The sequence below is a fragment of the Falco rusticolus genome, chromosome 1 (genome assembly GCF_015220075.1).
Source record: "Falco rusticolus isolate bFalRus1 chromosome 1, bFalRus1.pri, whole genome shotgun sequence".
NCBI classification, from domain to species: Eukaryota; Metazoa; Chordata; class Aves; order Falconiformes; family Falconidae; genus Falco; species Falco rusticolus.
This window is the reverse complement of record NC_051187.1, coordinates 31,579,312-31,607,032: the sequence shown is the minus strand read 5'-3', so window position 1 is coordinate 31,607,032 and position 27,721 is coordinate 31,579,312. Positions and strand designations below refer to the sequence as shown.

General features: G+C 38.9%; 1 protein-coding gene across 15 annotated transcripts in view; it reads left to right on the top strand.

Annotated features, from left to right (window-relative positions):
• CLIP1 (CAP-Gly domain containing linker protein 1) overlaps nucleotides 1-27,721 on the top strand; it is an 81,446-nt gene that overhangs the window by 24,703 nt on the left and 29,022 nt on the right. For 10 of the 15 annotated variants that reach the window (XM_037375495.1, XM_037375494.1, XM_037375493.1 and 7 more), the window contains 8 exons: nucleotides 10,733-10,857; nucleotides 11,909-12,125; nucleotides 15,312-15,509; nucleotides 15,890-15,993; nucleotides 19,712-19,772; nucleotides 20,862-20,894; nucleotides 25,111-25,215; nucleotides 26,713-27,657. In XM_037375495.1, coding sequence (XP_037231392.1) covers nucleotides 10,733-10,857; nucleotides 11,909-12,125; nucleotides 15,312-15,509; nucleotides 15,890-15,993; nucleotides 19,712-19,772; nucleotides 20,862-20,894; nucleotides 25,111-25,215; nucleotides 26,713-27,657 — 1,788 coding nt within the window. The remainder of the gene's footprint in view (nucleotides 1-10,732; nucleotides 10,858-11,908; nucleotides 12,126-15,311; nucleotides 15,510-15,889; nucleotides 15,994-19,711; nucleotides 19,773-20,861; nucleotides 20,895-25,110; nucleotides 25,216-26,712; nucleotides 27,658-27,721) is intronic. The other 5 variants (XM_037375502.1, XM_037375501.1, XM_037375506.1 and 2 more) reach the window with 3 other exon arrangements.

Below are 27,721 nucleotides of genomic sequence, written 5' to 3'. Positions count from 1 at the left end.
GTTGGGATGAGGTAGTTTAATGGCTGTACGTGCAAAGGAATTTTGAAGAGATGATTAAAGCTGTAGTACATGGTTGGTATTGTTTTGTGTGGATAGAAAAAATGTCTTAAACTTGTTTTCTTATTCATTCGATCTCTAGTTGTTTCACCAGTCTTTTGTGTACTTAAAGTTAGAATTTCCTAACACTACATTGTCCCATATGTAAAGTTCCCCCCAAACTTCTGTGGGAGAACTGATGTCTTTAAAAAAAAAAATACAGATTTAGTATTTAATAAAGGAAGCTTCCAATGTCCAAATCCCTGACTTATTTGGATGTGAAGACAGGTACCGTACAGGATCATTCCTTAATTGAGATAACATTAGGAAGAGCAGTGGTTATGTACAAACTAAGTGTTCAGGACACTCATTCAGATGGTTGTCAGAGAAAAGAAACACCACTGCAAAAAAACAAGTAGAGTTGTGAGGTGATCACCTATATATTCTGAAATGCAGGCTTGCTTAGAATGTCTCATGTGAGGTTGTGCTTTACAGTGCAATAGATGTGAAGATGAAAAGATGCAAAAGCAAGCAGGCTTGCTTTTTCAGGGGGCAGAAAACATATTTTTGCAAAAGACCTTGTATATGAAAAAAAGTTTCATTAACATCAAAATAGATAGTGCTTCAAGGTGTGCAATATGTTAGCTATATTCCTGTGGATGCCTGCAGAAAAATACTTGAGGTAGATTTGCTCTAACAGTCAGCTATAACTTCCTCCCCCCCCTCCCCCACTAGTTTGAAGAAGACATATTCCAGACTGTTAAATCAAGTTATAAACATCAGAAAAATAGCTCGTGGTAGACATCAATGTCCGTAAGGGAAATATAATAATTGTGGAAGAATTCACATTGTCCTGTTTTCTGGAGTTCTCTTTCTTGAGATTCTGGAGGAGTCAAAGTAAATCAAAAGCAAATCAAACTAAATGAATCCATGAGCTGAAGTATTATATCCCCGTATGGATGTTCCAGTGCAAAAGGAGAGATTTCTGTTGTTTACTTCTTCTCAAAAACAGTTAGGTTAAAACAGCACACAAGACCTCTGCTGTCTTGGAGATCTCTGATAAGAAATCTGTCTCCCTCAAGTCCTGGTATATTTGATCCATATTCAGCAAGCCTGTATTTAATTGCCTAGCTGACTTGAAGCTGAGCACTAATTTTCCTTTGACTAACAAGTACCTGAAAATACTTCATGTTAATATGTAGAAATGTTGAAAATATAGGGAGATAAAGTACATACTTTAAATAGTTGTGGTTTCTGATATTAACTCCTTACAGCCCAAGTTTTCATTTGGTGCACTGATGTATAACTTTTACTGGAAAAAATAATACAGCTGAACCAAAGGAGAATTTATTAATGCAGAGTTATTCAAATAGCTCTGTATTAACCATGATTTTCATTCTTAACATCTGAAGTGTGTTCTGGAATCTGGATATGATTTAGTTGTTAGAAACAGGACATTAACTCTGAGCAGCCTGGTCTCATATTTGGGGATTGCTTAAAGTAGGAAATTATGTGGAAATCTGCACTTCCTTCATTGCACTCGTCCAGCCTTTACTGGGTTAATGACAGAGTGCAAGGTCTTTAACAGACTGTAGTTGATTTGCCTGCTGAAAATTAGGCTACAGTTTCAGCATTTTGAATCTTGTATGAATAAGAATTCCTATGCAGAAAGTGGTCCCTTCTTGTGCCTGTGGAGGTATTGTCACTTAGGTACCAAATCAGATGGGGAAAGAATAACTGAAAACTAATTCAGAAAACAAATTACTTTCAGGCTAAGCCAGTTTCTCTTTCCTGTTTGAGGTGCAGCCAGAGAACCTGTTTGCCTTGGTCTTGCAAGTACTTATGATTTCTTCACAGCCCAATGCAAAATTGATTTTAAAAACAAACAAAAACCGCTGAACTAACCAACCAACCAAACTCAACTTGCTGAAATGAAAGGGGAAAACCTGCTTTGTGTGAAAACCATTGCACCTAACAGAAGTTGAAGCAGCTTTGAGAGCATCTTAGGCTTGTTCCTGGAGGGACCAGATGCTGTATTTTAAATAAATAAATAAAAATCTGATCAGCCTAAGGGGCCTTAGTCTTCTCAAGGGATTAAAGTGCTTTCATTCATTTAACCAGTTACAGCTTCATCACGGTCTGCCAAATGTGATGCTTCTGGAGCTGAGCTGTAAAGCTGTAACTTGGGCCTCCGTCCATATGTTCACAAAAGGTTGCAAACGAGATTTACGGCCATATGCTGATGTGGCCTTTTTGTAGAGTTATTCTCTATGCATGAGTAACATCTGACTTCTTATTCTCTGTTTTACACAGCTCGCTGCAAGTTCCTACTTGCTTCGTTACTTCTTACTATGTTTTTTAGTGATGCAATAAGCAGAGGCTGGTAGGAAGTTATTGTCAGATTCGGTTTCCACCCATGTAACCTATCTCCAAGTAAACATGACGTAAGACTGCCAACTGATTAAATTCCAGGGCTCTTGAAAGCAACAAAGGGGAAAAGAAACCTCACATGTAGGGAGAAGTTTCTCCTTTTAGAAGTGATCCTGCATTTTCAATGTGTTTTTTTTAAGTTTTCCATTTTCTAGTTTCTGTAACATTCTGAATAGGAAATGCACTTCTGAGTGTAGTCTATTTAAAAATCTACTATAGTCAGTACTTAACTGCTAGAAAAACAAATATTCATTGGCATTGTTACAGTTAAAGCAATGTAAAAATATCTTGCCACGATTGCATATGAGGATGGAAAAGGAACAAAAACTTGGAAGTTGAGAACAAGCAATTGTTACGCACTCTTCTGGGGCTGTCCTCTCCCCAGCCTTGTTTATTGTAACTGCAAATGCACCACAATGTTTAACTGCTCAATCACATTTTTGCTTTATCCTTAAGCTGAGTTGACTGTAGGGTATTTTGATGGCTTTGTCATGTTAAGTCAAGGGTGAAAGTAATTTTTATATTTATGTATGTATATTTAGACATAGTGTTTTGGATACTGTAAAGGATAATGTAGACTAGCGTGCAAAGTGGCTGCCACAGCATGAAATACATATATGAGAATATAGCTGAAGGATAAGGGCTAATTCCAAAGGCTTTGTAATTCATTATCTGGGTGATTTTCTCTGTGCAAACCACAGCTTTTATGTTACTTTTAAACATTTTTCAGGATTTCAGTTTGTTACCTGTCTGTTCACAGATAAACAAGATGTTAAATTTATCTCATTGCAGCAAGGTGTGAGTTGTTTCTAACTGTGAGTCATTGTGGTTTGGCAGCTCCTTATTTAACTTAAAATTGCATGTGAGTTACTGGGATATAATGGCAGCAAAAAGTAACTTCAAATGCTTTGTTAATAGTTTGTGCATGCAAGGCTGGTTTAGGATTTTGTGTATGCGTGTGTGAGTGGACTCCTTGTCTCCCTTCCCCTACCCCTGCCTTTCCGGGGGGAGTGATATCCAGGAACATGTTGTCCTTGCTCATTTCTACACAGGATGGGCGGAAGGACGATTTATTTACTTACCTATTTTAGTCTTTGCTTTTTTTTTTTTTTTTTTTTTTTTTTGTGGTGTTGAAGTCACATGTGGCTTTCGTAGTACGAAATTGCTGTTAGGTTTTTTTATTGCTTCCTTTGTGACTGAACAAGTTGATTGAATGAATTGAACCTCAATAGCACATAATTTTTAATTATTAAACTGTGCTTTTTTCCTGGAAGTGAAGGGTTGTGTGCTAGTGCTGTGTCAGTGCGAGTGTCATAGCTCTTCTGCCCACTTGGACCTGGCTTTTGAACTTGCTAGCCAATTGCAGCCAAATTGGGTAGAAATGTGGAGGTTTCAAACATGAGTTCTTAGAAGTTTCATGGAAGCAGATAGCCCGATAGAAGGTAGAGAATCTGGCCACCAATTCTGGCAAAGCTGCAATTCGCCTTCATTTTTGCTTATCACAGGATCCACATGATCAAGTTCTTGTCTAAACGCTGTTCCCATCAACAGAAATAGCAGTAGTCACTCTCGCATTTTTAGATGGCAAAGTCACTCGACCATAATACCTGATGCCACAGGAAAACTGACATCGTTAATTGCTATTCACAGAATTACTGGTTTCAGAATTCTGAATTAGGGAGGCTGGTTTAAAGTTTAGTAGAATGCCTTGATCAAGTGTTGGGTGCTACAAAGATATTTCTAAAAGGAAATAGGATAATCTGAAGCTGGGCTGTCTAGTATCAAGAAAAAAAAGACAGTCAAAACCTGACAAGAACCAGGTGTTGACAAACTAAAACATAGCAGTTTTGTCAAACGTTTTACTTTCTTTAAAACTATAGATTTAATGAAAAAAAATGTTGTGTAGTGGGACTTTTTTATTATTATTATTATTTTGATTTTTTTTATTTTAATTTTGAACGCTATCTAACTTCAAAATTAGCATTGGACTTTATGCATATATTCAAGAACTGGGCAGTGGATGGCAAACACCCACCCACACCTCCCTAACAACAAAAAAAAAAAAGTGGATTGCTTGGTACCACCACTGGATGATATGGTCACTAGTATGATGTTTCTTTGAGTTCATCTCATACTATGCTCTGGAAGTAATTGTAAATCATTCCTGATGAAATCACTGGATAGTCAGAGGGGTAAATAACAATGTCCATGGAGCAGTCCAGAGGGGCTGCTTGTTTCATCTCCACCAGCTCAAGCTGTTGGTTGCATTTTGCCTTCAATGGCAGAGTTTATAAGCCTAAGAATGAGGGCATAAGCTGCGTACCACCCATGGGCAGCTGACTAGTGACTAAAGAAGATCCAGGAGCTAAAGGTATTGCAGGGGAGTTCGTGAGTTGATGTGGCAGGACGAGCAACGAAAATACCTGTGCTCTAAGCAGTGCCGACCGTGCTTTTGGTCAGTATCACACACTCTATGTAGTTACATGCTCAGTTATTTGAAAAGCCCATTGGCAAGGATTCAGAACACAGCTGCAAAATGACTCAAGCAAGAGAAAGTATCTTGCCATAAAAGACTTGAAGAACTCAATCTGTTTAATTTATGAAGGGAAAAATTAAGGTGCCTTATTTAAAATGTATGTTCCTGCATGGTGAATGCCAGTTGCTGAAGAGCTCTATCATCGTCCAAATAAAAGCATAATGAGAGTCAGTGGCTAGAAGCCACAGTCAGTGAGGTTTTTTTTATTTCAAATTCAAATATGTTTATAACAACAGAGTGATTAACTATGAAAATAGACCGTCAGTGGAAGCATGTTTGCTGATGGCTATCAGCTCTGATCTAAAAACATCAACACATATACAGCTTAGCTCAGTAGGGTTACAGGGTTAATGACGGATGCAGCTGGGTGAAATGTAAAGACCTGTTTCAGGAGAGCCAGAGGAGATGATCTGATGGTTCTCTCTGGCCTTGAATGGGTGAACACATTGATTAAATCCAACTGCTTTTGCCAGCTGGAAACAGTTCCTCTAAATTGTGAGGAACAAGAGAAAGAAGATTCTAATTAGTAGATCCCAGTTTTTCAAAGATGCCATTTGTTTGCCTGGATGTTTTGTGCTTTTTCAAGTGTTGCATATATGGGTGCTGTAGTTTGAATGGTTCTGAAAATGGGGGGGTGTCTATGTGACAAACACAGAAATACCCTTTTCAAGAGTCACCGTAAGTGCGTGCTCAGGCAGAAGGGGAGACAGAGCAATTGTTATTCACCTTTTAACTCTGCTCAGCTGCTCCAAGTAAGTGATACTGTTATACTGACAAAGTTTCAGACAGTGGCTATCCTCTTTTCAAAGACATCTGTATTTTTCAATGAATGCTGTTTAAATAGCGGTCTCATTTTTTTAGACCATGTCTTTTTTTCCCCCCTGGATTACACTAGTTTATTTGTTTCCTACTTCTGCTTATCTTTGGAAATGTGGCTCTGCAAAGGTTCTCACAAAGTTTGATGAGCTTGTCCTGATGTGCTTTCATTAGGAAGTTTTCAACTGCTTCAGGTTTACAAACCCATTTTGCTGTTTCACTTTACATCGCAACAAATTAATATGAGCTTAGTTAAAATTTGATGTGGAAATAAATCATTTTTCCTATGTGTTTGACATAACACTAGTGAGTGCCAAGCAAATTTCCTCACCCCACAATGACCTGTAGCCTAACCTAGATTCTCTGGCATATCATTGCTTTGTATTTTACAGCTTGACTATATTGAGTGTGGTAACTGACTGAAAAAAGCTCTGGCAGCTCTTTTCTCTGATCTATTATTTAGTGACCTGCCTTAGCATGAATGAAGGTCATGGAAAAATGTCTTCATGGTAGTGATGCCCCATTTTTCCATATAACTTTTAGAAACTTTAATAAATTTTTTTCCTGTTTCTTTTAGAAGCTGCCTCCCTTTTTTTTTTTGTAGTTCTTTATGTACCCTGGGAAGTAGATCTGGTGGCAAATGCAACTAGTCTTTTGATCTGGGGTTGTTTTTTTTATTACATTTATCACTAGTATTCTGATTAGGATTTGTAATAATTTTCTATAATTCTATAATGCATGTTATTATACTGTAAGTAGAATTATTTTTTCACATTGGTATATACAGTTTAGTGTAATCATGTCTTAATCTTTTTTCCCCTTTAGAGCACTAAGTGTAAGTCTGTATATGGCAACTTTTATGCAACAAGAAGCCTTTACTATAGTGTGTTATACAGTAGCACCTCACATTGTACTACCATGGGAATAAGCGATTATTTTTTTAAATGCTTTCAAGGTAGGTCACATGCAGAGTGCTTAATTGCAGATGGAGATAAATGTATTGTTTGAGGCAGGTATCTGAATGATTGAAAGTCTTCAGCAGATTCAGGCTTTAGAGAGGAATGCTGACCCTGTCTTTAAAGCTGAAGACTTAAAAGGCTTTTGCTTGAAACTGAACAAAACTACATGTATAGACCTTTGTTGATGCTATGAGTGCTTTACTGTGACAGTGTACTCTGATTCCTGCTATTGGTAAGGATACACATTTCAATATTTGCAGAAAGCAGAATGTAGTAGCCAGTTATTCAAAGAAGCTTGACTAAGTTTGGAAAAAACCAAAAATTCTTTGGCATTCTTCCTTGCATCTTGTTTTAAAATAACCCTGATACCATGGTTACAAGACTAGTCACATTGCTGTTTCTGCTGGGGATCTCACGTTGTGCATCCCCATATGTTCTCGGGATATGAATTCCTCCATTTGCTCACTCCCACCGTGCCTTGGGTTGCAGTCCCGTGCACCTCCACTGTGATTGCGGTAGCAGGTCCAATGGGCACTGGTCATTGCCAGAGCTTTTCTTTCAGATTGAGCCTCCTGGTTTGTGATTTGAATGCAGTGTCTTCAAAATAAATGCCATACATTTTTTTACTTAAATGGGGAAGATGAGCAGGGCAAAGGTATGAAATAACAAGGAACAAATATTCTGCACCCAAGTTTAGTCTGTATTATCCTGGAGCTAGCATTACTTACCCAAAAGCTTATTTACAGTTTGAGTTGGAGGGAAGAGATTGCAATTTTTTTTTTCCTGTCTCTGGGAGTCTTTGCATGTAGTTCTCCTTTTCCACTACTGTGCTTCAGATAGCTCTTGTCTTGCTTACCCCTTACTTTCCTATGGAAAGGTTTTATGTGTATGTGTTATGGTAATTGAATCACAGAATTACAGAATTGTTTAGGTTGGAAAAGTTGTTTAAGAACATAGAGTCCAACCATTGACCCCGCACTGCTAAGTCCACCACTAAACCACGTCCCTGAGCATCTTTTTAAATACCTCCAGGTATTTAAAGCATCTTTTTAAATACCTCCAGCGATGGTGAGTCAGCCGCTCCCCTGGGCAGCCAGTTCTGATGCTTGACAAACCTTTTGGTGAAGAAATTTTTCCTAATCCCCAATCTAAACCTCCCCTGGCACAACTTGAGGCTGTTTCCTCTTGTCCTGTCGCTTGTTACTTGGGAGAAGAGACCAAACCCCCTGCCTGCAGCCTCTTTCAGGTAGTTGTAGGGTGAGAAGGTCTCCCCTGAGCCTCCTTTCTCCAGGCTACGTGACCCCAGTTCCCTCAGCTGCTCCTTATCACATTTGTTCTCTAGACCCTTCCCCAGCTTTGTTACCCGTCTCTGGACATGCTGCAGCACCTCAATGTCTTTCTTGTAGTGAGGGGCTCAAAACTGACCACAATAATAGTCAAGGTGCAGCCTCACCAGTGCTGAGTACAGAGGGATGGTCCCTGCCCTAGTCCTGCTGGCCACACTGTTTCTGATACAGGCCAGGATGCTGTTGGCCTTCTTGGCCACCTGGGCACACTGCTGGCTCATGTTCAGCTGGCTGTGGACCATCACTCTCAGGTCCTTTTCCACTGGGCAGCTTTCCAGCCACAATTGACTTAGGTTGTTTATTAAAACAAACCAACCAACCAACCAACACCAACCCCCCAAAAAAACGCCAACCACAATACCACCCCACCACCACTCCACAAAACTGCAATAAACTTCCTTGGCCTGGCTAAACAGTTCTGTAAAAGGACCTGAGGAATCCCTCTGTGCAAGGACAAACCTGACTCTTGTCTTCAAAGGGATGCTCCTTATCTAGGCTATTGTTCTGGCTTTCCTGTCTAATTTCTTTAATGGGCTTTTTACAGCCTCTTTTGATTTAACTCTGTTTATTCAGGCAGACAACAGTACAAAATTGGTAGGAGAACAGTATGCACAGAACTAACCAGCCTTTCCACCTAAAGATGGCATCCAAATTTATCTTTAAAGAAAAAAAAAACAACCACCCAAACTTGCCAGAAAAGGAATAAGGAGGAGGACAACTTGGAAGACCTAGTATGGACTGATAGAGCAGACGTGCATGCGTATTCTTCTCTTGCACAGCTCAGTTAAATTTTATTTCTATGTTTGTACTTAGGTTAACAATATTTATCCTCCAGGAAAAGTAGGTTATGTCTGAGGGTGAATAAGATGTGTTGACATAAGGAGTTGTTCTTCCCAGGAAATACTTTGGACAAACGTTATATATTCTGTCGCTGTGCCACGGAGGAGATTTGGATTCCATGTGGCTGTTTTGGCCAGTTACAATTTTTTTTTTCTAAGACAGTACTCATGCTTGTTTTTCGAGAGGGGAAGTGTGTTGGTTCTCTGCCAAGAACACCAAATACCGAGCATTCTACTAGTTACTATCTTAGGCTGAGTCATGATAACTGTAAACTTTTATGTGTGTTTATTCCATGAAGAGTAATTTGCTACAGTGCCACTTAAAGCAAGATATAAAGGTGATCTGCAGATTAAACATTGTTTCAAGACTGACAAAAGATGTCTCTGTCAGCTTTCTCCTTTCGGTAATATCAAAAAGGGTTAATTATTCTTCCGTGCTTCTCTGAGGTTTGTGTGGATTAGGGTTTGATTATTTTTTTCTCATCAGCTGAAGCCTTGCATTGCTAACAGAGCTGTCTGCTCCGGGAAGTTGATGAGCACAAATGTGTGTGGCAGTTACTTTGCACTAGCTTTGTACTTTGTGGACACTTAGTGCTTTCATGTAAGACAATGTCCTCCATTCCCTGATTCGTCACAATTAACCTCTTGTGTGAACACTTCCAAAATGTATTAATATGAATTATCTGGTGTACTGTGATCATGCATTTTAATTTATGGCACAAGAAGCTTGTTGCTTTTCTGATCTTGGGAAGCTCCCCCCAAGAAATAAAATGTCTAATGTAAAAATTATAGGAAATCCTAATTTACTTTTTAGTACATAAAAAGGAAAAGTCTTTGTGTTAGCAGGTTACATCCAACCTCTCTGCCAAGGCTACAAAATATTCCTTGTTGTATAATATGTGCTGGAAAACACAAGTGGGGAAAAAAACAATGGCCCTGTAAATGTCCCTGTTGATTTCAGAGGCTCTCTTTAAGAGGTTTTCATTAAGGTTTGCTTGTTTTCATAATGCTAGATGCAGGCTGAACAGATTTTCACAAAAATAGGGCACAGTATATTGTCATTCTGATGTGCAAGAATCCTGCAGTTCTGGCTTGTGGCCCTTCTTGGCAAGTGTTGGCCACACTGAACGCCTTTTGCTTCTTCTTTTAATTTAATTCTTCCCTCCCTAAGGCATTATGAAAAGCTGTTTGCATCTACAATTTTAGAAAGTGCTGTGCATCATGCTTTATATCAGTTCTTTTAAATGCAGGAGGGCTGTACTATGTAGTTGATCTGATCTATTCCCTAGAGAAAATATGAAAGACTTTTTTTCTCATTTGATTTCTTTTACTTTTCCTCACAGAATTAGAAAAAGAAATAAGCAGTTCCTAGAAATCCTTATTTGCTGATAGAAATTGTGTGAAACTATAGTACAAATGTATTACATTTAGTATGCTGGTTATAATACTGAGTCTTGTTATATTTTTAATCTTACAGCCATATCAAGTCACCTAATAGAACTGTGGCCTTCAGTCATGAAGAACTCCCTGAATACCAAATTGTACAGAACTAAACGCTAGGGAAGTGATTTTTATTTTTTTTCCCCCTTCTGTACACAATTTGGTTGTGAAGTTCTGTTCAACATTAAAACAAACTCGTAGGAAAAGGATACACAGCTTGAAATAAGAAATGTGCTTCGTCAACATGATTATTCTGAAAGTTTTTTCACTCTATTTGGTATTTTAATTTGGATATGCAGTAAATGCAGTTGATGTGTCTTACTGCTTTAGGTTGGTGGAACAAAAGCTGGAGTCGTGCGTTTCTTGGGAGAAACTGACTTTGCTAAAGGAGAATGGTGTGGAGTAGAACTGGATGAACCTCTGGGAAAGAATGATGGAGCTGTTGCTGGAACAAGGTTAGTCTATCATCAGGTAGCAGCCACCTTAAAGATTTTTGCATCTCTCTATTCTGTCTTTTTTAATATCTTACATGAAACTTTATATCAAGGGAAGTAGTTAGGCTGTAAACCCAAGTGTCTGCTGATGGTGGTGATGGGTTGTTAGACACTGATTTGAATTTTACGCCTACACATCTCTGAAAGTCTGCATCAATCCCACATTCACGGGATTAGTTGATCTCTCCTATTCCCATGTGACTTCTATTCATAGACTGGTAATGGAAAACACAATTTCCTGCTTTTTGAATGTGTGCTTGGTTTCTCAGCTCGGAATGAAGGCTCAGTTAATAAAGTACCTCTGGGTATCTAACAGCTGAACTTAAGGGAAATCCTCCTGCGTCACAGGAGCTGAAAGCTCCTATACCAACAGTTGCTTCATGATAAAGACTGGGAACAGTATAGCTGCTTCCTCCAACAAGCCACATCTAGAAAGCATTAATTCACATCGCTAAGGTACAGTCCTTTAACTCATTAAAAAGAAGTTTTACAAGGATTGCGCCACCTTAATGTAGGTGATCACAACTTAAAATTTTAAATGGCTTTTGTTTATATATAACCAAGAGTATATGTTCTATATATTCAAATATTCATACATATATAGGTATGTATGTAATAAAATACAAAACTGTTTGATTTAATTAAAACCTGATTTTTACTTTTAACTTTATGCTATCACGCTTGTTGGTAGCTCAGAGGAATGTATGGAAAAGGAAAGCTATGCATGTTAAACTTTGTATCTGAATGGAGTTTTTAGGAAACGGAGCTCTAGCTGTGTTGAATTTCGGAAGTCTGATACAATCATATTGTTTCAGCTTTTCAAATTTCCAAATCTAGTGTTAAAAAAAAAAATAAATTGCAATCTAATGTAGACTAGGTTGTCACCAGCTGTTACCCTGCCCTTTAATACTTTCAGACTATCGATCTAGAATTCTTTGTGAAGCCAGACTATGTATCTGAAAAGACAGAAGTTAATTTGGTACTCTCATCTGTCTGCTTTGCTTTTTTAAAGGTATTTTCAATGTCAGCCAAAATACGGTTTGTTTGCTCCAGTCCACAAAGTTACGAAGATTGGATTCCCATCAACCACACCAGCAAAAGCGAAGACAACTGTGCGAAAAATGGTTGCAACTCCCACAGCCCTGAAACGTAGTCCAAGTGCATCTTCCCTGAGCTCTCTCAGTTCTGTGGCATCTTCAGTAAGCAGCAAGCCAAGCCGTACAGGACTAGTAAGCTTCTTTTTCTATTGCATGCTTTACGTTCCCAAGCAGGAATCCACACAGCACTTGCTTGTGGTCTACTTGCATAAATTGAGACTAGAACAGATCTTGGGCAGAGCACAATATACATTGAACTGTGCTCTCTTTTTCATTCAAAGCATGCATGAAGGAAGGAAATCTTAGCTAGCCCTGAAGAGTAGCTGAATATATGAATATTTGAGCTTACCCAGTTAATTCAGGCTAACTGAGTTATTGCAGTAAGAAAGAGGCTTGTGATGCCAACAAACTGAAAAGGCATCAGTGTTCTCTGACTGGAATCCCCATTTAGTTGCTCATTTTCCTAGCACTCCCTCTGTCATACGGGGTTTGCGTGTGAGGATTTGGTGTGCACTAAAGCTTCCAAAGACCAAACTTGTATTGTTAAGCAGGAAGCTTCAAATTGTCTGAAGTGTAAAAGGTTTTCTTTTACTTTCAAAGAGATGAGTCGGCTGAGAAATACAGAAGTAGCAATTGTCATGTCATTGCTGACAAGAAGCCTCTTTCTTTTCTTTTAGATTTGGTTTTAATCCTGTGAATTCATAAAGGCTAAATGTTGCAAAGCACAGTGGCTGAGGTGAATTCTAACACAGTACTAATTCCACCTAATACACTTACTATGGATTCTTTTAAAGTTGCTCTGTTACATAAATGTCCTAATCTTGGGTTGCAGCAGTAAAACGGAAGTCTTCTGGGAAAGCTGAGTTTTAAAAAGTCTCTCTTTTAAGGCAATTAAAAGCATAGAAAGAATTGATTTCCCCCCCCCAGTCACCCTAGATTTTTCCCTTTTTTTTTTTTTTTTTTAATATACTGAAGTACGTAAATACATCTACTTAGAAGGAGATCACTCCCACTGCTCTGGAGCAGGTTAGCTGGCATACTGTCCCACTGACCAGCAGGTGCAGAAGAGAGAGCTGACTTACTGTGGCCCTTCAAAACTGAAGCAGATTACAAGAGAACAGAGGTCAACAGTTGGTCAGGGCAACAAGGTTAATACCGTCTCACCAAAGACGTAACGGATTTTTGTTTGGCACAAACAGTGGGACTTGATTACTTAATCTGTTCTGGAAGTTGCACTTGTAGCTGCAATGTGCCCTCTAGTTTGAAATTCTTACACTAATATATAGTGACTTTGTGAGCTGATGAAGCTTTAATACAGACCTCTACGTTTTATGCTGTACGTTATGATACCCTAAGCAGCAAGAGAGTGCAGTTACACTTTGTAAATGTCTACAGTGTATTTGCTTATTTTGCAAATCTGTGTTCTGCCCCAGGGCTTTTCATGTTTTAGGCCATAAAATACAAATCTTCTGTAGTCCATTATTTCTGGAATTAAAATTCCAGCTTTCTTCCAACTCTCTTTCTCAGGCAATGTGAACATTTGGTTACTATTCAAGTTAAAAGCACTGTCAAAATAATTCTGTCGCTTCTTTAAAAGTTAAGCTGCTGAAGAGACAAGATTTCCAGAAATCAATTTTGATACAGCAGACTTTCCGTGCTTCAATTTCTAGTAAAATTCAACTTTTATCAGGAAATAGCTGGACTCTTACATAGTCTTCTCAATTATTCAGGGCTGTTACTGTTTTCATCTTCCTGTGTAAGAAAATTAACTGTCAGAGTAGGTGATCTAATGATTTAAGAGGGCTGTCTGATGCAATTTGTATTTCCAAGTCTGAAGGAAGTTGATGTTTCTCTGAAACCTTTCAGATTTCTTTTGGAATCGTGCATTAAGTCAAGTTTGACTTTAAGAGCTAGAATTGTTAAAAAGTAGTGCATTCTAGAATGAGATATCTTCTAGAAACTGAAAGGGTCTGAAACAACTAATCTAAGCATTGAAGTGGGATATATTTTGTTCTGTCTCGTGTGCCTTTTCAGTCACTTGGTCCAGCATTTGCAGTGGGTTGTAGACATATCATTCAAGGCTGTGAGTAGAAAGGTTAGAGATTGTGTAGCAATCGTATTAACAGAAGGGGAAGCGTGGTTTTGTGATGACAGGAAAATACATCCGTATTACGGGTTTTTTTGGAAATGTTGTCCAATGCCAGCTTTCCAGACTGTGTGTGGCAGCTACTCTTCAGCATTTTGATCTCTGAAAAGATCGCGAAGAAACATGCTCCTATTCTTGGGCAATACTATTAGGCAGAACTAGAGGTTAACATAAAAGAAGACCAAGCCTTTGTGTATTGTTTGTTGTTTTAAATAAGGCTTTAACTGAGATGTCATTCTCGTTTAATACTTAGACAAATTTCAGAGCTGTTAAGCTTAAAGTCAGTTTTCAAAGCTGTATTGGATTTAATTTTTTTTGTTCATTTCTTGGTGTTTTCACAACTGTTGCTCACTTTTACCACATAATTTCAGTTTATTTGCTTTCCCTTCTAGCTCAGAAACTCTTGAGGAAGTAGAAGACAGGGCCATGCTGAATTTTCACTGACACTGGTTCCATTCAGTGAGGCAGAGATCATGCAAGGTCAAGGAAAACCCTAAGGTTCATTTTAGCTACAGTTCTCCAGATTGATTCATTTTTATCTATAAAGTTTAATCTTGCAGATTTTTTTCCAGAGGTAATTTAATTCCATGTGATATAAACATATGTTTTAATCAGGTACCAGTTGTTCCTCAAAAGGTTTTAACTGTAAAGCTGGCTTTTTAGGTCAAGGTAAATGCTTTTCATCCTGGATGTTTTATTGCCATAGTAGAGATGCCAGATGCTACTTGGAGTTCCAAAAGCTTTTGATAGAGCATTTAAAAATGTTAACTGTTGCTGGTGACCTGAGGTGATGACTTAATAACTGGAGGCACAATGTTTTTAACTTGCTAAAAGGCTATCTTTCTTTGTTGAATTCAAAAAGATGCTTAGAAACATAATGAGCTAGCCTTTGTGTGAGTCTCCAAACATGCGTTAGATTGCGGGCAGCCTTTTGTTTTCACTTCAAGGCTTCTGCCTTCTACACACTAGCTGCTGTTTGCTATGAAACAATCTTACTACACATATATGGCCATTGTTACGTTCTGGAAAATGAAGTCATTTAAATGTAAAGGGAGAAGGTGCAGTAAGTCACAGGAAGCATTTGCTTTACTAACCCAATATTTGTAGAGTCTGGAGATAGCCCTCGTTTTCACTTGATACAGAATGACTTTTAATGTATTTGCTTTGTGAAGTTGACAGAAACATCGTCCAGATATGCAAGAAAAATTTCTGGTACCACAGCCCTACAGGAGGCACTGAAGGAGAAGCAGCAACACATTGAACAGCTCCTGGCAGAAAGGGACCTGGAGAGGGCAGAAGTTGCGAAAGCAACCAGTCATGTAGGGGAAATAGAGCAGGAATTAGCACTTGTTCGTGATGGACATGATCGGGTAAGAGTGGTATTGCTGTGTTTAACATAGAGGCTTTAATACAATTGACTTCATTTGCAAAATTGCATTTTCTTATTGAAAAGATCTGGGAGTAAGAGGTGATGTGCTAAAACTAGAGTAGTCCATACCTGTGAGATCTTCATTGTGGGTGCTTTGACTTGATGAGATAGCAGATCTACTTCATTTAACTCATTTTTGTTGAACTTCTTTATACATCTCTACAATCTTTTCATATATATGTATTTTTTACGATAACGTTCCTGTCCCTTTGGCCATCACTTTACCAAATTGTGATTACTGAGGTCCAGATATGTAACTTGGAAAAAATTCACGTATTGCCCAACTTAGTAGATTTTGTTCTTACTCTTCCTACTGATTAGCATGTACTGGAGATGGAAGCAAAAATGGACCAGCTACGAGCTATGGTGGAGGCTGCTGATAGGGAGAAAGTGGAGCTTCTCAATCAGCTTGAGGAAGAGAAAAGGTAACTCAACTCTGTCTTCGTTAGTGTAACTGTTAAAAACAAACTGCATTAAAAGCAAATGTTGTGAGTTTCAAGTATGAAACAAATTTTGAATAATGCAGATATGGGAAATTATTGTGTAAAATCGTACTGTAGTTTCTTAAAATGAATACTAAAAAGGCCATGTCTTAAATTTGGAGAGGGAATGTCAAAGAAAGTACTTGCTTAGAGGCTGCAACTGTTGTTTATAGCTGAATTTCATGCAACTCATTCCTTTTAGTATTGCTTTCTGTTATGAAGGATTTTATTTCTACCCATATGAGATTAATGGATCATACCTGATCATCTTGGAACACTCTTCTCACCTCCAAACAAAAATTTTGATAATCTCTTTTCCTGACAGAGTTGGATTAGGAATTTGCAGTTTAGTTCTCTTGTGAATAGTTTATTACTGTTAGTCATGTGCTTCTAGGTGGAGTCTGTCTCTTACAGGAAAATTGTTAAAGCTGTTAATTGTAATGCCTTTTCTAATTCCCTTTCATAACCATTTGAGGAAAAGAGTTGAGATTACCAAGGTAAGATGAGGTTAGGAAAGGAAATAACCTGATAAATTGTTGGGTCAAGGTTAGGTGAGGAAATAATCTGATAAATTGTTTTGGTGGATTTGGAATGCTTTTGAAAAGCAAGAGTCATTTAGAAACGCATTGTGAGTCTGCCTTGTAGGCTTGTGTGCACCCCTGAAATTAGTCAGATGTCATTCTCTCTGAAAGGCCTGCCTAAAACGAGAAATAACAGATGACAAAATGCAATGGTAAATTCATAATTTTCATGCTGCCTTTTTGTGAAAGCCACTCTAGTGGAACTTTCAAAACAAGCAGTAGATTAGGTCTGGAATTATTTGTATATGGTCTACAAAATAATGCAGTGGGGTTTTAAATTAAAAAAAAAAAAAGATAAAGCAGCTTTGCAGCACCTCGCGTAGCCTGATTATGGACCTACTTTCGCTGATTGCCAGGTCAGTGGGAGTCTGTTCTACTGCAATCCTCCGTGGCCTTGGGCTCACCTTCAGTGTGTGGCTAGGCAATGTGACAGTGCCGCTCTGCGCCTGCTACCCATTCCTGAAGTGACGTCCTACAGCCCGGAAAATATTCATGGCTTCAGCGGTGTAATATTTCTCCTGCCTCCTAACCCTTCTAGGCTTATTTACCTGGAAGGCTCTCTGTAATATGTATTCCAAGTCAGTCTCAGCAGTGACTTGAAGTCAAATAATCTCTCATCCTCTGTCTCCCAAAGCACACTGGTGAGACCCACTGCCTTCCAAGTTCTTAGTGTCCTTTTATTTTAGTTCTCCATCACTTGTAACTCTCTTCTACATCTGTCAGCCAAGCTGCAGGCACCAGCAGTGTGTGTAATTCAAAGGAAAGAAGACGTGCTTGTCTCTTTCTTTGCAGCATCTTAAAATGTTGAAAGCATCAAGGGGAAAAGGAGGCGATTTGGCCCCTTGTTCATTGGGGTATAACAGAATCAGGGGAGGGACAAAATAACTTATTCAGATTTTTCAGTCAGATAGTAGCTTCTCACCTCTGTCTTCTCATTCTAAGACTCCTGTATGGGCAAGGTGTCATTAAGGAGGAGGTTTTCCCCCAGCCCTTTGTGTCTGACTAGTCTGCCAACATCCCAGGGAAGAGGAGATGCTTGTGCCCGACCAGCCTGTCTGAGCTCGCTACAGGGACTCTACTGGACAGCACGTGGAGCGGAGGGTGACTCGGCTGTCCTCTTCAGGGATTCATGGGGACAGATTCACCAGTCAGATCAATTATTCAAGTTTCTGGAAACTAACTCAAAACAGATCTCAGCTGAGAGCTTTTTATTCCACAAATCCGTGACACATTAAGGTTTGGGATTGCTGTTGATAGTACCATCGTGGTTTAACCCCAGCTGGTAATTAACTGCCACGCAGCCACTCACTCACTCCCCCCTCACCCAGGGGAGTGGGGAGGAGAATCAGAAAGGAATGGCAAACTCAAGGGTTGAGATAAGAGCAGTTTAACAATTGAGATAAAAACAAAAGAACAATAATAACAGTTACAATGAAAAGGAGGGAGAAGGCGAGAGGAATGAAATCCAAAGGCAAGGGAGAAAAGAAAACTGGTGATGGCCAATACAGCTGCTCACCACCCGCTGACCGATCAGTAGCCCCAGCCAACCCGCCCCAGTTTATGTACCGAGCGTGATGTCCCGTGGTATGGAAGACCATATGGTACTAGACCCTTTGGCTAGTTCAGGTCAGCTGTCGTGGCTGTGTCCCCTCCCCATTTCCCGGGCCACTCCAGCCCTCCCACTGGCAAGCCCCAGAAACCAAAAAGTCCCCAACCCCACTGTTCCCGCACCAGATCCAAAATGCAGCACTGCACTAGCCACCAAGAAAATTAACTCTTCCAGCAGAAACCAGGACAAGTACACAGACTGCAAGAACAAGCGTGATGTAGTACACACAAAAAATCTTCTAAGCACTAATGAAAGCCAGCTGGAGTTAATAATTAAGTGCATATTGAGTATGGGTCTTAACTGGTAGGCATCCCTGTGGGGGAGAAGATGGGCTCAGCCCATTGACTGATCCCAGCAGTTACGATGGAGTCTTCCCTAACTTCTCCCTTTCCCAACTTACTATTCTATTATTTCTTTACTTCTAGGTGAAACTTGAGTGACTCCAGTCATACGTACTTTTGTTATTGATAGATGTAGAATTCTCTCGCTTTACCTTTAAGGGTACAGTCAGTAAAGCGCGTACTCAGTGAGGGGTGGCCATACCCTGGAGGTGGGTAGCTTTGGGTTGGAGGTGTGCTTTGATATTACAATGAAATTACAATGAGCAAAGTTCATCTGAGGAAGGCTATTTCACCACAGTTGCTGCTTCAACAGCCGACATCTTCCCTTATCTTCCCTGTTCAGCAGCTACTGTCCAGGTTACCGGACAGCACATGGTACCATCAAGTTCCCCTTACTGCAGGGACTACAATGGAGCCTGGCTGCTGGGTCTCCAGCTTGCTCCTTCCTCTTAGCACGTGCTGAGGTTGCAGGTTCTGTGGCCTGGGGAGCTACTGGAGAGTAGATTCCATGTGTACCAACCACAGTCCACCCTGGAAGTAGCAGCTGTGGTTTTACCCTAAAATTTCCTTAATGTTATAGCTGTAGTCATTTTTCCACACAAGGCAAGTCAATGTTCTTGCTTGCACTCCCCTTCCGCATCTTACAGTTCATCTTGACACCTAACATATGTTTGTTTATGCTACAGTTTCGATGCAAGTTGACCAGCGCACTTCTAGAAGGTTCGTGGGTATATCGGATGTGTCCAAAGTTTGCTGGCTATTTCTTAGTGAATGGTAGAATATACAGAATGTGAAATCCAACTGTTCGTTTAGGTCCCATCTTTTGATGGCATGCAGAAGGGTGAAAGAGCGAGAGAATCAATGATGACTGAAAAAAGATTTTCTTTTTAACTCATCAGAAAACACAACAAAATACTTTATAGAGCTGCGGGAAGACTGATGCCTGCCTTTGTCAGTGGCTGTGTTTTAGTCAGTGGCTTTCCTTCTCTCTGATGCTTCCTGTGAGAGATTTCTCCTTCGTGTTTCTGGCACGGTGCAATCAGAATGATGTCACTGTAGTTTTGATTTCCACTGAAAAGTGAGCTTGAAAGCATTTTCTTTACCTGAATTTTAATGCATTGTCCCCACAGGAAAGTTGAAGACCTTCAGTTCCGTGTGGAAGAAGAATCCATTACCAAAGGAGACCTAGAGGTAAAATATCTCCAGCTTTGTAAACAGGGTCTATAGTAGGACACAGAAATGCAATCAGTTCAGATTAAGTGTACCGTTCTCTAGGAGAGAAGGGCAGGAATGATTAATAGATGCAGTCCAAGCATATGCAAAGCACATGAAAGTGATTCCCAGTTCTGCAGTCCTTGAGTAAGGTGATCGTCCTGAAACTACAGGATTGCACCCTTAATTCGGTTACACACCTTAGCCAAGGGGTTGTACTGTGGAGTGGCTGTTGTTGTTTAGAGTAATTAAATTAATTAATAGAAAATTCTACCTTTTGATATTAAAAGTAACCTCCAACAAAAAAGCATTTTGAAGTTACGAAATTGCAAGTTAATATTTATGCCTTTGAAAATTCATATTGAAGCCTAGACCTGTTTTTCTTAGATCAATTTTTTGAATAATCCCTGTGCTTTCCTAAGGGAAGATTGATAACAAAGAATGTTTTGTCCTGAGAGTTACTGCACACAAAATCTAAATAGCAATTGTGTGCAATTTTCATCTTTCTACTGTTTGTATACCTATAATACTGGGCTAAAACCAGTATGTTACTAGACAATCAGAATAGAAAATATTTAATGAAGGATTACTCTCAGCTATTTGAGCACCGCCAGTTTTTATACCAAATTTCAAATGAAAAAGCAAGATGCTTTTTAGTTCTACTCTGTCTGATCAGAAAATATTGGAATTTCTTGCACAGCGTAAAGTACAAACTGTGTTCCTGTGAACCATTTATGATTAAAGTGCTAGCCTTATGAAAATTACTCATTTCATATAACATTTTTTTTATTTTAGTCTTTCATTCATTTTAAGATACCTATTTAGACTCTTTATAGAATGCTTCTTTTATTGTTTAGTCCATGGAAAATTTTAATTTTTTGTTTTTTGTTAAATCAGTCAATAACCATGGCAAACCATCTTAAAAACTGGTTTGTCAAGCTGCATAACTTCAAGAGTTTAAACTGAATTCAAGATAATGAAATGTATCCTGTTGTTTGTGTTGGAATGATAGTGCTAAGTCTGCAGGTGAAATATTTTTGTTTGTTTGTTTTTTAATTTTACTGATAGCGAAAGAGGCAGATTTCGGAAGACCCAGAAAATGTAAGAGGGCACTTAAATGTGCAGAGACATCCCATGTTAACAGATTGTGTGCAGAAAATGCTTATACTTATTCACTAACTGCATAATCTGTTATTGAAACATTGACTCTAGTATTTGTATGCATGTTGCTTTCAGAGCAATTACAACATTTATTGAAAAGAATGTGTGTCATGACTAAACGTTGTAATCCCCATTAACTGAAGAGAGGGCGAATGTGTCATGAGAATTCTGTAGGGTCAAAACCTTGGCAACTAATCGAAGAGTATAGGAGCTTGTAGGAAATGACTGTCCAGGATCTGGAAATGTCTTTCATTTAAATGTAGGATTTTAATTGCTTTCTTCACAAAATCCCACATGCTTTCCTACAAGCTCCTGCTGCTGTTCAATAGATGCAGTATGCAATTAGCCGATGAATTTTTCTGAGGAAAAAGAATCGGTATGTTCCCCACCTCCCCTTATTTGTCTTGGTTTTTTAGCATGAAATGCTAAGGGGAGAGGTGATTAAAACACCTGAAGAATTCGTGTGCAAAGCTGTCTGATTTTACTGCATCTTCCTGTAGCTTCTCTTTGAATTACGTAGGGAAAATATATGGTACTGGGTAACAGAAACTGCCGTACAAGATGTTTAAGCAGCCCTCTTGGTTCCGTAGCTCCAAATAGCGGAATTTAAAAGCCCTCTCTTCGGTTGGACTCAGGAAGGTTTATCCCAGGCTCCCTCCTCTGCTGCGTCCCCAGCCGAGATAGGAAGTTCTTGAGACTAAAACTGGTTTCCTGCTGTGCATTCTTAGGTGTCCCTTTTGCGAAGCTACTTCAGCGATCTGGGGTCTCCTCTAGGCTTCCAATCAGGCTCACGGTGTGTTAGAAGTAAATCTGCATGTGCCCTTCCTTTCTCTTGTTTTGTGCACTCCTTGTTTAATCCTATCTTTACTCCCGATTTCCCTATTCTTGATTTTTTCCATAAAAAAACGGACATCTTCACTCTGTAAAGGAGAGAAGTGGGTGAGCACTTAGTTTTTAGGCTAATGCCTCGTCATCTCCGTGGTGTCCTGTGATTGTTATCCCAGCACGAAGGAACTGAAGGTCATCTCGCCCCTATCCTAGAACTAATTATCAGCATTTATGGCTTCAGCACAATTTCCATTTGCCCTATAGATGGAGAACTTAACAGTAAGGTTTATTTGGAAATGAAAGAGGAGATAGAGTACACAAGTGCTGAAAATAGCTGATGACTGGTCTCTGAAGTTTATTTGAGTGGAATTCTGTAAGGTTCAAGGCAAAGTAAGTCTCGTCCAGTTTCCATGTCACTTAATCAGCTGCAAAGCTTTGGAGAAGATGAAGATGCTTCTTTTGTTTTTTGGACTTTTGGTTGGGTTTGTGGTTTTTTTTTTTTCTTTTCTGTTTTTCTTTTCCATCTGAGTTAAGGTTTGCAATCAAATTCTTTTCTTCTTTTTGTAGTTCTCTCTGCTCTTCTCTGTTTACTGTGCTCTGGGTTTCCTCAAAGAAAAACATAATCATTTAGACATTTCTCTATAGATGATCGGGAGAGAAATTTGAGTGAATCAAAATTTTGCTGTGATTTTTACCTCAGGGAAACTGGAGCCTGTCCGTTGGAAATCAGACTTCTTTAAAGGATAATCTGTCTTGCCCTAAATGGGGAAAAAGGTGTCCAGCAAAGATCTCCGGAGGTTTTGGGGTTTTTTTAATCTTTTATTTCCATTTTGGTAGGATTTAAACTTATTTCCCTTTGTAATATATGAGATGGGATTAAAAAAACCTCAGGAATCAGATGGTATATCTAATCTTTGCAGTAGTAGAGCAATGTCTATAAAATTAAAGATCAAAGTGTTTTGCATTTTATGTAATATAGAAAAATTTATCCTGAAAAAGATAGCATATTTTGCAAAGTCATGCAGGGAGAATTCTGCAACTCTCAGGTTTGGGGTTTCTTGGGTTTTAATAGCTCCCTTTGGTGAATTAGAGCAAGGAAGGTATGAATATTTGATTTTTAAAAATAGATTACTTTTCAGTCTTGCAGTTTTGTTGTGGATCAGAACTAATACTAACCTGTCTCAGAGAGGGGACTGAATTGTAGCCACTTACAAAATATTATTTGTCTTAGAATATTTAGTTCCAGTTTCAAAGGCTGTGGGAGGCAAAACCAGTGATCTGTGTTCTCGTGGGGGTTTTATTCCCCATATACACTGAAGATCTTCCGCTGATAGAGAAACAAATCTGCTTTGGAATTTAAAAAAAAAAAAAAAAAGACAAATCTAAGAAGCAACTTTTAGTGTTCATGGATTTTAGTGTTTTGGACCTACTAACTACATAGTAAAGTAGCCAACTTTTCACAGCCATTCTTCATGGAAAAATGTTTCAAAAAAATGAAACTGCCAGATGTCTGGATGCTTTTGGGGAAGAAGATAACTTTATGCTGTCAAAGCAATACTGTGTTTGGAGGAGAACAGGCCTGAAGCAAAACAAGAGGCTCATCCCCATCCCACTTGCTCTGCAGAGACTACGTAAGATCTTTAACTGCTGCGGCTGATTTGGAGGCAGTTCTAATCAGCTTGGCACTCTATAAATAACACAGTTCTGTAGGGATTTTTAAATATCATATTACAAAGATCAGAGAGGCAGCAGCGTCCTGCCAGCTGTGCACGCACTGCTGCGCTGTGGCTTTGGCAGCAGTGTGGCTTCAGAATTATTCATGTGTCTTCCTGCCTTCTCAGATTCTTTCAATCTGGTGTTCAATGGGTGGCTGTCCACCTTGCAGTTCTCTCTTCTCTTTATAGTAGTTTGTAGAGCTTGGGGGCTAACTGTGTTACTTTGTTCCGCAGTAGATTAACTGTGGTGGTTAAGCTGTGTAAACTTTCATCAGGATTGATGGTTGCAACTTCTTCGGTTAATAAACACATCTTCGACTTCATTCGGTTTTCTTCTGGACATCCACCTTACTCTCAATGTGGCCAAACCCTGGAAAGCTGCTCTTTTTGGAAAAGACACTATGAAGCAGCAATAGACTTTCATAATCCTTTTAGTTTGGTTTGTAGTAAATTTATCCTAACAGCGACCTGTCAAGGTTGATCCAATAGCAAAATCTCAGCACTTCAGAAATAGGCAGGGCACCTGGTTCCTACCTCTATATTTCTTTTTCCATTTTTCTTCCGCCCTTCAGAGGGGCAGGTCAGACTTGAACTAGCTGCTGGACTTCACCTGCATCTCTCAAACTTCAAGCTCTCTTGTGGGCCCTCTGGGGGTATCTGGGTATCAAGCCAGAATATCCAATATTCTGTGTTCTTGCTAAAAAATCTGCCTGTTTGTAAGCAAAAGGCAGGAGGTGCCTGCTCACTTAGTTTCATCTGCTTCCTGCTGCTCTTTAGGAACTTGTTAGAATTACAAAGATATTTTTTTTTTTTTCTCCTTACTTCCACCTCTTGTTCAATGTATTTAGACTTCAGTAACTATAGAGAAACCAGACCGATTTGCTTTTTTGCCTGGTTTTGGGGAATCTTACTTGTTGCTTGCTTCCTTCCTGAAAGAGGAGGAGGGGGAAAACCTAGGAGGGTTCTGCAATTATAGACAACCATTCTCTTTCTGTTTCTATTCAAATAATTCATACCATAGTGACAAATGAACCTTAATGTTCCCAGGTCTTGGCCAGAAGGATTTTTATGGCTGAGACTTGAGGTACAGCTACTATTAAAAAAAAAACAAAAAGTTTTGATTTGTCACATGAGCTTCAGTGATGAATTTTTGTCCCCTGGTTAATAACTGAATAACTTCTAAAATAAGCCAAATGCATTAAAGAAAAAAGTTAGCGGGATGACAAGGAAAGGGTCTTATCATCCTATCAGAACAGGTATAGAGATATATACACATATGTATTTTTTTACATAACTATTCTAATTTGTGCTGAAAACTTCATGTACTGATAAATAACTTCTACTCGGCTGCATGAAACTTTTTTGTTCGTATTTCTTCGTTTGTGATTTTTTTTTTTTACATTTTTAATTTTTTTTTTTTTACATGTCCATTTACACTTTCAGTCCATCTTTCTCATCCATAGCATTTCCCTGTTCATTTTATCCACTGCATCTTCTCTGCTCATCATTGGTAGAAGAATCTGGCAGCACGGCCTGCATGTGGCTCCCTCCTCTTGTGCTGGCATGTGATGGTGGCACCGTTGTGTTCTCTTCCTTTCCCTTTTTACTAACAGACGCAGACCAAACTGGAGCATGCCCGCATTAAGGAGCTTGAACAGAGCCTGCTCTTTGAAAAGACCAAAGCTGACAAACTCCAGAGGGAGTTAGAAGACACTAGGGTAATGGTTTTCACTATTTGAATAACAAGACTGATTTGTATTGTGGAAGATTTCTGATGACACAGTCTGCTGGGTATAACACATGCTGAAACAGATCCTTGCTCCTGCCACGATCAGTACCTGCTATAGATATAGCTGGAACACTAAAAATTAGCATTAATTTTGAGCTTCAGTGTTGTGTGTGTGTGTATGCCTGTGTATATATACTCATTTCTTCAGAAGAATTCAGGTAAGATGTCTTAAAACTTGAAGTCAAAACTAGCAAATGGGACTGTGAATTGACACAAAGGAATGTTCAGTCGTTCATTTTAGAAGTAGCAAAGTTCATTGAATCCCAAAAAAGTAAGATTGACGGTGCCAGTGCTTTTAACACAAATTTAGTATTTGAGACTTGGTTTCTGAGGTCTTAAGTAGTTGTTGTACTACTTACTTTGCTAAATCATGCTTTGCAGTGGCTTTTTAGGTATTTTTTCCACCCATGATGTAATCTTTTCATGGATATCCCTGTTGCATTCGTAATACTGTAGCCTGCCAAAATATTACTGGACATACTTTGTCCCAAGTCAGAAGCTCAGCAGATGTCGATTCTTAAGGATAGTTATATAGAGATCTATATTCATGCTCACACATGGAGCTTTTCGTGAAGTTGTGGTAGGACGAATATTATAAACCCAAGAACGTACTCTATAATAAGTACTTTTAAAGAGCAATTGCAGGTAAGTAATATCTTTTCCAGGATGTTGGTATAGTAAGGAGGCTGAAACAGTAACTTCCTAATTAGAAATTATTGAGGTAGCTCTGCACGCTTTTCGCTACCACAAGCTGCTTCAATAGTGGGTGAAAAGCTCAGATAATGTGAGGACGCTTTTTCACAGAGAACGATGGAGTGGATGTAGCAGGAGTTTCTAAGGATTTGTAGGTGAAAAACGTGTTTATATTTTTCTCTGACAGTTTCATAGCTGGCATGAGATTAATTTGGAAGCAATTATTTTAACAAATAAAGACCTCGGGGTTCTCTGTTCTTTCCCAGCCTTCTTTAAAATGGTTCTGAGAAACATTTTGTTAAACACTGGTAATATATATAAGCATAGTCTGTAAGCTGTTTAAAACAAGTTGTTATTTCCAGACAACCTCAGAAAAATGCATTTAACTAAATTCCACCTTTAGAGAGTATGATATGCATGTAATACAAAGATGTGGACATTTTTCCTTTTTTTAAAGCAGTAGTTTATCCAGAAGGGAAACAATAGTTGGCCTTGTTTCACAGCCTTCTGTGTAAAATCATCTGCTTTTTCTTAAGGCTGGTTCAAAATTTCCCTAGAAATCGGAGTTCACAGAGAAATTCAAAGGTATTCTAATCCAAAATGCTGGTAAGAATACACTAATGATGTTAGTTTGCAACACATGGTGGTTTCTTTTCAGTGAGGCCTAAGTGTCTTTGGATGAAACTTATCTTTTATAATCTTTCTTCTTTCCTTAAAACGCTGTTAACCATAGGTGGCCACGGTATCTGAAAAATCTCGCATCATGGAACTAGAAAGAGATCTAGCATTGCGGGTGAAAGAAGTAGCTGAGCTTCGAGGGAGATTAGAGTCTAGTAAACACATTGATGATGTGGACACTTCTCTGTCATTGTTACAAGAAATAAGTTCTTTGCAAGAAAGAATGGCAGCAATTAGCAAAGAACATCAGAACGAGATGAATTCACTAAAAGAGAAGTTTGGAATTAGCGAAGAAGCCTTGCAGAAAGAGATCAAGTCACTTTCAGCTTCAAATGAGAGAATGGCAAAAGAAAATGAATCCTTGAAAACTAAGCTGGATCATGCCAACAAGGAGAACTCGGATGTCATAGAGCTGTGGAAATCAAAGCTGGAATCTGCAATTGCCTCCCATCAGCAAGCAATGGAAGAGCTAAAAGTTTCTTTCAGCAAAGGTGTAGGGGCTCAGACAGCAGAATTTGCAGAGTTAAAGACTCAGATTGAGAAGATTAAATTAGACTATGAAAATGAAATGTCAAATTTAAAACTGAAGCAGGAAAATGAAAAATCTCATCATTTGAAAGAGATTGAATCGCTGAAAGCAAAACTGTTGGCGGTCACAGAGGAGAAGGAGCAAAGCCTGGAAAGTCTGAAGACCAAACTGGAAAGTGTGGAAGATCAGCATCTAGTAGAAATGGAAGACACTTTAAACAAATTACAGGAAGCTGAGATAAAGGTAAAGGAGCTAGAGGTACTGCAAGCCAAGTACAATGAACAAACCAAAGTTATTGATAGTCTTACACCACAGATCAAAGCTGCTGAAGAAAAGCTTTTGGACCTTGCTGCACTTCAGAAAGCCAATTCTGAAGGTAAATTGGAAATCCAGAAACTTAGCAAGCAGCTTGAGGCAGCTGAGAAACAAATTCAGAATTTAGAGACTGAAAAGGTTGATGGAAGTAGCAAGGTTTGTATCAACATCCATCCTTTTATTTTTACTTTGCTTTTATTTTGCATTTGTACTGTTCTAA